We start from the raw sequence: 12,450 nt of genomic DNA, 5'->3' as shown, positions 1-12,450 counted from the left end.
ACTTCGCGTGAATATCTCAAACGATCTCTCGTGGGACGCCCACATATATAGGTCAACAAAACAGGCAAATCAAACTCTAGATTTTCTTCGCAGGGATATAAAGGTCAACTCAAAACCTCTTAAGTCCATGGCATATCAGACCCTCGTCCGACCACAGCTGGAATATAGCTCCTAAGTCTAGTCTCCACACACACAAACCCAAGTAGACTAAATAGAAGTGGTCTAAAGATGAGCAGGGCATAGGCTATGTCCGACTTTGACTGCACTTCCAGTGTCACTGACATGCTATACAGCTTAAAATGGCTTAGGTTAGATCTCCAGCACATTGACTCCCGACTCTCTCTCTCTCTCTCTCTCTCTCTCTCTTATGTATAAATCTCAAATCAACTGGTTGCAATCCCGGAGGAAGATTATCTCACCCACTTACAAGGCAATCACGCCATTATCATCCGTCAGGTTAATGTCTGCAACCACTATCTACTATAAATACACATTTTCCGCAGGACTATAATTTTCCACCTGACAGTCTTCTTCTTCTTCTATTGACGATGCATCGCTGCTTGCGCAACATACTCGCATTCCTTCCTTTAAACCCTTGAGCAATTCAATACTTTGCTCTTTACCTCTGCTTTATCTTTTAAATCACTAACAAATTATCCTGTCCCTTTTATTTGTCCCGATTTTCTTCTATTTTCTATTAACAATCTTTGTGGCTTGACGAGCACAAAAGTGTATACTTTTCCGCCATTGTATTGTATTACAAGTAACTTCTGTCTGTATAGGCGCACCCTCTGGAAAGGTATTTTCATTTTTGTGCCCCCCCCCCCACGAGTGGTGGGGGCATATAGATTTGGTCTTGTCCGTGCATCTGTCCGTCCGTGCATCCGTGCGTGCGTGCGTGCGTGCGTGCGTGCGTCCGTCCGTCCGAAGTTCGTGACACGCCTAGCTCAAAAGTATTTGATATAGATTCATGAAACCTTGCATGAGTCTTTATCATGATATGAACTTGCGCACCTCCTATTTTTCGTCTGGCTCCGCCCCCTATTTTCAGAGTTATGGCCCCTGAAATAGTCAAAAATGCACATTTTTACCTTGTGACACGCCTAGCTCAAAAAGTATTTGATATAGATTCATGAAACCTTGCATGAGTCTTAATCAATTCATGATATGAGCTTGCACACCTCCTATTTTATTTTTCGTCTGGCTCCGCCCCCTATTTTCAGAGTTATGGCCCCTGAAATAGTCAAAAATGCACATTTTTACCTTGTGACACGCCTAGCTCAAAAAGTATTTGATATAGATTCATGAAACCTTGCATGAGTCTTAATAAATTCATGATATGAGCTTGCACGACTCCTATTTTATTTTTATTCTGGCTCTGCCCCCATTTTCAGAGTTATGGCCCCTGAAATAGTCAAAATTGCACATTTTCACATTGTGACATGCTTAGCTCAAAAAGTATTTGATATAGATTCATGAAACCTTGCATGAGTCTTAATCATGAATGAACTTGCGCACCTCCTGTTTTTCATTTTGGTCCGCCTCCTATTTTCAGAGTTATGGCCCCTGAAATAGTAAAAAATGCACATTTTCACCTTGTGACATGCCTAGTTCAAAAAGTATTTGATATAGATTTATGAAACCTTGCATGAGTCTTAATCATGATATGAACTTGCGCACCTCCTATTTTTCATTTGGTCTGCCCCCTATTTTTAGAGTTATGGTCCCTGAAATAGTCAAAAATGTACATTTTCACCTTGTGACGTACCTAGCTCAAAAAGTATTTAATATAAATGGTTGAAAACTTGCATAGGTCTTTATCATGATATAAACTTGCACACCTCTAATTTTTTGGCTGGTTCCACCCCCTATTTTTAAAGTTTTGGCCCCTGAAATAGTAAAAAAATGCACTTTTTCACCTAATTATGTGCCTAGCTCAAAAAGTATTAGATGTAAATTCAGGAAACCTTGCAGGAGTCTTTATCATGATGTGGCATTGCACACATGGCATTCTTCTTGAGAATCTTACTCTTATTACAGAGTTATGGCCCTTGAAATAGCCAAAATAGTAGATTTTTTGTTTGTGATGCTCATAGCTCAAAAAGTATAGGGCCTAGAATAATGAGCCCTTTTCATAAAATGTTTGTTGAGGCTATACCCCATTAAGACTGCAAACATTTTAATTATTGCCCCTTAATTGTGACAAATGTACAAGTGGGGGCACACCCTGTGTCCTACAGACACATTCTAGTTATATGAACTGTGCTCACTAAGTGCTATTATTTACAAGTGCACACTACGTGTATATATACAAGTGTCTGAAAGGTGCATACTTAAGTTGAAGAGACAATTATTCAGATACAAGGGAATCCGGGTACCAAACCTTAGCTCTTTCTGAATAGACCCTTGGTTCTTTAACGTACCCAGTGTATAGCACCGATACACGCAAGGATAGCCTATGTTTCTGACCAGTACACCTCTTGTTGGAAGGGAAACACTGAACAGCGTTTCTGAAAATTCTCCGCGCTAAACAATAATATGGTATACGGTACGGGTACAGCACGGGATCTAGACTGCTCATTCAAGCGTTTTGTGTGATACAGATCATTGTTTACAAAATGCAACGTGACACGCAAACAATATTTATCTTTGATGTTGATGGAACTCTCACGGCTCCTCGGAAGGTATTTTTTATCCAGAATTAATTGTTTTATTTCTGATCACATTGACGTAATTATTTTACATTACAATTCTGTGCAAAATGTAATTTTGAGCGATAAAAAAATTGCATCATACCTGTCACCACCGGCACCGGGCCTATGCTTGTCACAAATAAAATAGATGGCTGTGCGACGTATGAATACTGCAGACATCTGTAGAATGATTAATGGATATATGTGAAGTTCTCTTTGTTTATCTGAACCAGCATTAAACCATATAGGAAGCATTTTATTTTGCCAATTTAGTTAGTCTAAATAATGAGACCTCGGGTAGACCGATTTAACATTTTGATATTTTACGTTGTCTACCTAGAGGTCTCAACCAGAAAAAATCAAAACTGTGGTGGAAACTGTGGTCGATTGAAATTACGATTTATCAGTAGTCATGATTTTTCTTTAGCCCTAACAACTTACCTGTTGTTTTAAATCATAAATAGTAAATAAAAAACATAAGAACAGGACATATTTATGGTTATTAATAAAACCCAGCTCGGCCCAAACCACGGAAATAGCCGATTCCGATTGTACGGAAACCACCGGAAACTTACGGACGGAAAGCTAATATAATTACGAATGGTGATACCGTCATCTTTATCAAGGCAATTATGTGTATTTTATTTCATTATTACAAAAGTAGAAGCAAAGTATTTAATATTGATGATACGTATGTTTGACGAAGTATTGCACTTGACATAAGCAAAGACCTAAAATAACAAGATATTTGAATCACACTCAGTCAAAGAAGTAATACGTTCGGCAGTCGATGTGTCATTTTGTGTACCGGACAGACACGAGATAGCAGTTTGCAGGATACTTTCAGCAGAACTGGACAGGCTAGTTAAATGTACGTCGTTATTTCACACCTAACGATGTGACACTAGGTTGTGTAGTAATGCGAAGGGGTCTATACCGTGCACTGGAAGTATTTATAAAATTTGGTTGCCCGACCAAGATAGCGTTTTAGCATATTAAGTATTAATTTAATGAAAATATCTTGTCTTAGGGAACATATGAATATAAACACTCTTATATTAAGGTTGTCAAAGATTTGCATTGATAAGTACACATTTTGTGAAAATTAACTAGAAATGTAAGTTTATGAAATTATTATTATACTCCTTCTGCCTATCTCGGTTGCGCAACCAAGATAGATCGAAAATAGATGAACTACGAAGCTATGTGCTGTTTTCATACTTGCCATTTGTTTCAGGTTGTTGAAGTATTCAAATTTGAATATAAAACTAAACAAACTAATAAATTATATCAAAATCTAAAACCATAGTCCACTTTTTACATTTTTTTCATATTAAAGGGAGACAATTACAAAATTTCATAAAAAATATCAAAGTAAACATTTCCAGAAGAGGTATAACTCTATGTAATAGGTCTTTGTTCCTGAAATACAAGAAAACTGAAAAAAAAAATCATAAAATGTTGCTCAAATGTTAAATCATATGTTTTAGCTTTAAACAAAACCGGGTGATTTTGTATGGAGATGATACCCGGAGTTACAGTAAGTTGTAGAAATGAATGAACTGGAGTATAAAATATGAAAGATCGGTCGCAAAGTTTCGAACCCGGACTCCCCCACCACACACACACACACACACACACCCCGAAACATGTCCGCTCAGTCTGTTTAAAACAAAACAATAAAGAATGGTAAATATCTAATACGGATAAATGGGAGGGTAGTGATAGCAATGAACTTTCATGTTTTAACAATTTACTGCTAACGTTATTTTTGTTTTTAGATTATTTAATTTTTGATTTCTCTTTCTTTTATATTTGAAATAATACTAGCATATCTTTTTAACACAGAATTAAAAAAAAAACCGGTCCGGTCGGACTACGAACTATGCTTTTGCTATATGCTTATACAACTATTCACCCAAGATTAACTTTTTTGTTTTTAAAATGAACATTTTAAAGCAAGGATTACAAATGTGTGCAATTCAGATGTTAAATTATTATACCCCACACAATGTCCAATGCACTTTTCCCATTAGTTTAGCTTGAATAATATATCATAAGCGTTTTTATATCTCGTGCGCAAAATCGTTATTTTCAATTTCTGCGCATGTGATATTATACAATAATTGCCATTTGGTGAGGTCGATATGAGCCACGCCATGAGAAAACCAACATCCGCCCAGTCTGGTCAGGATCCATGCTGTTTGCTAACGGTTTCTCTAATTGCAATAGGGAGCGGTGGTCTAGTGGATAAGGTGTTGGCCGCTCAATCCAGAGGCCGTGGGTTCGAGCCCCATTGGGGTCACGACCTTGACTTCTCATATGACACCAGTACTGGTTTTTCCAGGAAGCGGACTCGAGAGTGGTTACAATAAGCTTGAAGCTTTCATCACAATCGAGCTAAAACAAATTTGTATAAACTAAAAACTAATCGCAATAGGCAATGTTGGTTTTCTCATGGCTTGGCTCATAGGTGGATTTATCGGCCTGATAAAAGCAGTATCAACCTTGAGCGAATTTATCGACTTGATATCGCTTTAACAGGTTGATAAATCCACATATCGACCACACATAAAAACGAAAATTGTTTTATTATCAAATCCAGCCTACTCAATGAGTCTCATAAGTATAAACATTAGATACAAATGTCTGCAGCCTTAGGTCATCTTTCGTGGTTAATTGTATACGACGTCGCATTGTTTTAACGTAATAACGCGTGGACGTCACAGCTGGAGGTCAATATGTGTGTTTGGCTCCGCCTTCGAGAAAATACGATTTTTTATCGTTGAACATGTGACTACATCTAGAACAATGGAAAGGACTATAAATATAGATTTAATGATAAAAACAATAATTTCATATCACATGCGCAACAACGCTATTTTGTTTTTCTGCGCATGTGATATTACATTTTCATGTCTCCCTATGAGAGATCCATACTTTCGTACTGATTAAAAGACGATGCGCTTATTTATACATAGGATTAAATTACTTTATCTTGTGTTCATACATGTGTGAACCCGGCCTATTTTTCTTTTCTGCTTTTGAATGATTTGTTCTACATGCAACATTTTGAAAACAATTTTTCATCAAATATCAAACTGAAACTATCACCATCAGATTGGAAATTAACTAACTGCTAACTACTAAGAAAATGAGTGCTCTCATTATATGTTCCGTAGTTATCGCCGCTTTTCGAATGTTACTGCTGCTGATTTTGTTGAAGTATGCCTATAAATACAGCGTTATGTAACCTCAAGACTATAGATACCTATCAAAAAGTAATGATTTTTATACAGCAAAGTCGCGACAATTTCTAAGTGCTTACTAGTAAAGCCTCCTTAATTCTGTCTTCATTATTTGGTAAGTAATGACTTTTTTAATGTTAAATAAATCATTTCATTATTTTTTTCGGTATAATAAAATAAATAATGTATTCCTGAGAGAGTGATCCCTCAAAATAACTCTATCCATGACTAATATTTTTCAATGCGACAATTGTAAGTTACTTTAGAGAAAGAATTTAGTATTTAAAATGTAAATGTATAATAAAATGTTGACGAAAATGGGCTTAAAATCCTAAAAGGCCACAACAGGAAATAATTCTTCCCGGCTAATTCTGACTTTTAAGTTGGTCGGGACTTTGATATGCACAATCAAAATTTTCCTAGCACCACAGCATAAAAATGAACCTGATAGTCATTTTATAATTTTATTTCATTCAAAAACATTTCAGGAACATTTTCAGAAAATAAAAGATACACACTTAGTGGCGAACGATCAGTAAAATGTTTAATAAGAAGTACTATATTATGTTTTTCATTACGCCGCTTTTGTGTGTAACATGTATTCAGGGATACACGCGTAACAATAAAGATCGGAAAGAAATCGAAAATGGCTAACAAAATAAGAATATAATTAAATGAAATTTATGCTGTTGTAAACTTTTTTGTGGTGATTAACTTATTTTTCCCTTAGATACAGCATTTGTATGTAAAAATTGAGTGTGCAATAGCTGCGCGTGAAAATAGGGTAAGAGAAAATTAAGACAATACGGCGAAAACGAAGAAGGAGATCCCTATTTATTTTTCGCTCATATTACAATTCAATTTTTTTTTATCATAATTGTATTTGTGAAAAAAGAACACGTACACTACTTAGTCATTCCATTTGAAAACATATAGGTTTCAATGGGCCTGTTATACCAAATGAAACATAATTACTTTTTGGATATAATGGAAACCCAAAAAATAAATTAATCTCCGTAAAACAGAAACGTCACAAATATATATATTTAGGGTTGAGCTAAAATGTGATTTCTCAACGCGATTTGCGTAAGGAGTACGAATTTTTCCTTTTCAATACAATGTAATATCGGGTGAAGATCAACTTTTACTATTATTTAAACAAGTTATGAAGGATGCAACTTGTTTTTGGAAAATCCCGCTCATTACACTTTCTTTACCGTAAAGTTGAAAAAAAAAATTGTAAGGTTAAAACTTTTCTGAGATGCTTTATGGATTTGGCCACACATGGGCAGTTTAACAAACCAATTATAGCTGAAGAATTACACTCAGATCTTTCGTAAAAAACTGCATACTATCGTACTCGGTATATACAAAAGAAGAGCAACAGTTTTATTTGCATAATTACAATAGGTTTGGTTCTACCAATGAAAAACTCACAAGAATGCGACAGCATTAAAGCTGCTCAATATAGATCCAAGTACAGTTCACTTCCGGTGTGGTCACGTAACCATAGTAAAGTAAGCAGTGTTAGAGTAAATCATCTGCAGTACATTGTGATATTGATAAATTTACAAAAAAAATCTTAATGAAGAAATTTGTGAGATTTGAAGAAACAACATCCGTTCAAAGTTTTATTTTGCTTTTTCGAGACTTATTTGTAAATTATGATTAGCGGGCTCAAACGATTCTTCAGTTGTTCTGTATCAAAAATGCCGAGCACTAGCAAACTGACTGAAAAGGCATTCTGTATACAATAATATATCAAATCAACCTAAATAAATTGCAAAGTTTTGCAAGATACGTCTAACCATTGAAGTTTAATTTTGAAGTATCTAAATGCATAATCTGAAAGTGTAGAGCATTGGTAAATATCCAAACGAACCTTAACAAGTTTTTACTTGGTCGTTTTTTCACGAAACAGTGTGAATCGTTGTATATATTGAGTGCAGTTAAATGGTAATTTTGTTCCCATTTAAAAGATTTCTTTTTCCTGTCGATTTTGGTTCACCAACTAATGTGAAATACACTTGATGACTGCTTCCTGGAAAGTAACCACTACTCGCACCGAAAGAAGGGACTGTTGGAGTCACGGTCAAAATCCGCTGACAGGATTCGACCCCGCGACCTCCGGTTTACGAGACATCTGTACAAAAATGAAAAAAGGTAAAATTTGTATCTCGATTCTACTCTATATAGTTTTGAACTAATTTGAATATAACTTAAGTAAGTCAGTTTATTCAGAGATTACTTGCAAACTTAAAAAAGAAAAAGAAAAACAAATATGTTAAAACATTATAGCAACCTGCCGAATATGAAATCGATTATCAAAAGTGCAAAGGCTATGCCACAAACTGCAATGTACCACAGTATATTCAATTTGTGACTTTCATCGTACGTCAGTTCAGTTGACTAAGTTCAAGAGATATTCAGAATACTGCGTGAACAAACCTATCTCAGTATTTGTTTCTATATATTTATACAGGAATATTTTAAAAATATGGGGTACCGTGTGTAAAACTTTTCAATATTCAACGCTGCATTCTTCGCGCGTAATCGGTATCCCAACCTATCCTATTTTTTTTACATGACCCTAAATGTTTTATGGTCTTTGAGATTTTTTAAAAACTTTTTAATAAAAAGTTTTAAAAAACTGCTCATTCTATTCTTTAAAAATTGTCAGTGATATTAGAAATTATTCGTATTCATTTTTTTGGACATAAAAATAATTTCCGTAAAGTCTCATTGAACAAAAAAGTATAAAAAATCCTGCCTTTTTACTACCTATTTTTAGCTCACCTGTCACATAGTGACAAGGTGAGCTTTTGTGATCACGCAGCGTCCGTCGTCCGTCGTCTGTGCGTCCGTCTGTCCGTCCGTCCGTAAACTTTTGCTTGTGACCACTCTAGAGGTCACATTTTTCGTGGGATCTTTATAAAAGTTGGTCAGAATGTTCATCTTGATGATATCTAGGTCAAGTTCGAAACTGAGTCATGTGCCATCAAAAACTAGGTCAGTAGGTCTAAAAATAGAAAAACCTTGTGACCTCTCTAGAGGCCATATATTTCAAAAGATCTTCATGAAAATTTGTCAGAATGTTGACCTTGATGATATCTAGGCCAAGTTCGAAACTGGGTCACATGCCATCAAAAACTAGGTCAGTAGGTCTAAAAATAGAAAAACCTTGTGACCTCTCTAGAAGCCATATTTTTCATGAGATCTTCATGTATATTGGTCAGAATGTTCACCTTGATGATATCTAGGTCAAGTTCGAAACTGGGTCACGTGGGATCAAAAACTAGGTCATTAGGTCTAAAAATAGAAAAACCTTGTGACCTCTCTAGAGGCCATATTTCTCAATGGATCTTCATGAAAATTGGTCAGAATGTTCACCTTGATGATATCTACGTCAAGTTCGAAACTGGGTCACGTGGGTTTAAAAACTAGGTCAGTAGATCTAAAAATAGAAAAACCTTGTGACCTCTCTAGAGGCCATATTTTACATGAGATTTTCAAGAATATTGGTCAGAATGTTCACCTTGATGATATCTAGGTCAAGTTCGAAACTGGGTCACGTGCGGTCAAAAACTAGGTCAGTAGGTCTAAAAATAGAAAAACCTTGTGACCTCTCTAGAGGCCATATTTCTCAATGGATCTTCATGAAAATTGGTCAGAATGTTCACCTTGATGATATCTAGGTCAAGTTCGAAACTGGGTCACGTGCGGTCAAAAACTAGGTCAGTTGGTCTAAAAGTAGAAAAACCTTGTGACCTCTCTAGAGGCCATATTTTTCAATGGATCTTCATGAAAATTGGTCAGAATGTTTACCTAGATGATATCTAGGTCAAGTTCGAAACTGGGTCACGTTGGGTTAAAAACTAGGTCAGTAGATCTAAAAATAGAAAAAATTTGTGACCTCTCTAGAGGCCATATTTTTCATGAGATCTTCATGAATATTGGTCAGAATGTTCACCTTGATGATATCTAGGTCAAGTTTGAAACTGGGTCACGTGGGATCAAAAACTAGGTCAGTAGGTCTAAAAATAGAAAAACCTTGTGACCTCTCTAGAGGCCATATTTCTCAATGGATCTTCATGAAAATGGGTGAGAATGTTCAGCTTTATGATATCTAGGTCAGATTCGTAACTGGGTCATGTGTGGTCAAAAACTAGGTCAGTAGGTCGAAAAATAGAAAAACCTTGTGACCTCTCTGGAGGCCATATTTTTCAAGAGATCTTCATGAAAATTGGTGAGAATGTTCACCTTGATGATATCTAGGTCAAGTTTGAAAGTGGGTCACGTGCCTTCAAAAACTAGGTCATTAGGTCAAATAATAGAAAAACCTTGTGACCTCTCTAGAGGCCATATTTTTCAATGGATCTTCATGAAAATTGGTCAGAATTTTTTATCTTGATGATATCTAGGTCACATGTGCTCAAAAACTAGGTCACTGTGTCAAATAATAGAAATAACGATGTCATACTCAGTTCAACACTGGGTCATGTGGGGATAGGTGAGTGATTCAGGACCATCATGGTCCTCTTGTTTTAGGCATGTTACCGGACACAAAGAATTATTTAGGCTTTGGGAATGCACAGGTGAAACAAAAACTCTTTGAGGCCCAAGAGGAATTCCTTTCTTCGAAATATAACAACTTTTTGGACAAAACGTGATTATAAAATAGTATATAATGATAACGATACAAAATATCGGGAACTAATTAGAAGGCTCGTCAAAACAACGCTATGTATAACGACTTCCTGTGTACAAGTTTACAAATTCTATTAAGACGTTTTTGCAACCAGAAAGAACACGCAGTTTTAACCCATTCATCAAAGAAGTTCCTCACGGGCACCATAAAGTTCAGTGGTTTTTTTTTACTAAATTCTAAATATGTAAGTTGATATCGACACGATATCATTCGTAATTATATTAGCCTTCCGTCCGTAAGTTTCCGGTGGTTTCTGTACAATCAGAATCGGCTATTTCCGTGGTTTTGGCCGGGCCGGGCCGGGCCGGGTTTTATTAATAACCCATATTTATCAAGAATTTCTGTTGTAAAAAATTTAAACCTCTAATGTTTCAATCGTCTTCATGTAATGGCGGTCGGAGGCGTGACCAATGAAAACGCTTCGTGTAGTAATGTGTTTACCTGTATCGGCCATTTTCCAATATGTAGTACACGCGATTTAAACGTCTGAATTTTTTTAACTGCCATAGTTTGAAAGTTTTTTAAGGAATCTAGATAATATATATATCATTGGAAAGGAAAAATTACAGGCTTTCTATGTATGTATTTCTTTTTTTGATTCGTCGCTTTATTATAACACAGTTCCCGCCCAACGGATTCAGTTGGGTGTTATTTACGCAAAGAAGGGGACAGTGCTATCACATTCTTTTCCTTTTCTGGTTTGTACCCGGAGGCGGATATCGACAAGTCAAAAAAATATAACGATATTCAACTCTCAAGTACAATTATTTGGACTACCAATTTAGTAAGCGGTCTTTTTTCTTGGCTCAGAAGTGACTAGCACTTTGGTAACAGGACCTATAAACCTGTTAGTCCAAATGATTGGACGTTTTAGACAGCATGATCACTTTTGACTATCTCTGTCCTATCAAGTCCAAATTAATTCTGCATATTTCTGTTAGGAAATACCCAGTGAAATCCTTTGGGAACGTTTTCTGGTACATGTACACTAAATTACAGTTATAAGAATGGATTTACAGTCAACTCATCCCCTAGTCAACTCGTCCCCCAGTCAACTCGTCCCCGATTTGGTCATTTCGTCCCCCTCGGTGATTTCAGATTGGTCATTTCGTCCCCCCTTTTTCGGCCCCCTTTTTAAAACATATTTTGAAAAAAATATAAAAGTATGATAAATTTAGTCTGTTTTTTCTTTCAAATAAGTATATTTATGCTAAAAATATACATACGTTTTTGTTTGTTTTAAGAACTTTTTGCTTTAAAAGTGATTGATTTAACAAGGAGGATTTTCAGGGTTTTTTTTCTGTTTTGTTTTTGAAAGTCTGCTATGTTGGACAACATGATAGCTGTTTAAATGTCCGTATTTGATGCTGCTTATTTTCAAACTCTTGAATAAGATTAAACTTTTTATTAAACGTTTTTTTTTTTATAAATTAAATAAATAATTTCCTCACTCCAATCAACTACTAACACATTTAATTCTACTTGGGGAAAATTTTCACACATTCCATCAGGTCAGTCAACAACTTCTCATGCAATTAAATACCATTGACACCTTCCAGTCAGCCCAATCAATGCCTTTTAATGTGATTAATAACCTTTAACACCTTTCGAATGCAGGTATATGCTCATTCTACTTTTTTTAGAAACCACTGTCTCCCTACTTTTGAAGTATTTCTTTTTTATTTTAATGACAAAAATTAATATAGAGCATGTGACAGATATTTTATTTATTCTTTATTGTATTTCTAAATAAAACTTTCTTTTATTATGACCAGGGGTAAGGATTTATTGCTCTCCCTCT

At 35.5% G+C, this 12,450-nt stretch overlaps 1 protein-coding gene across 2 annotated transcripts in view; it reads left to right on the top strand.

Moving 5' to 3' along the window:
• Positions 1-2,542: 2,542 nt before the first annotated feature.
• LOC123564808 (phosphomannomutase 2-like) overlaps positions 2,543-12,450 on the top strand; it is a 35,888-nt gene continuing 25,980 nt past the window's right edge. Inside the window, exon 1 of one of the 2 annotated variants that reach the window (XM_045358635.2) lies at positions 2,543-2,684. In XM_045358635.2, coding sequence (XP_045214570.1) covers positions 2,619-2,684 — 66 coding nt within the window. In that variant the 5' untranslated portion in view covers positions 2,543-2,618. Of the gene's footprint in view, positions 2,685-7,963; positions 8,105-12,450 lie in introns of those variants that run through there. The other variant, XM_053537433.1, reaches the window with a different exon arrangement.

The sequence above is a fragment of the Mercenaria mercenaria genome, chromosome 2 (genome assembly GCF_021730395.1).
Source record: "Mercenaria mercenaria strain notata chromosome 2, MADL_Memer_1, whole genome shotgun sequence".
NCBI lineage: Eukaryota > Metazoa > Mollusca > Bivalvia > Venerida > Veneridae > Mercenaria > Mercenaria mercenaria.
The sequence above is the reverse complement of the archived record's forward strand: the minus strand, read 5'-3'. Positions and strand labels throughout refer to the sequence as shown.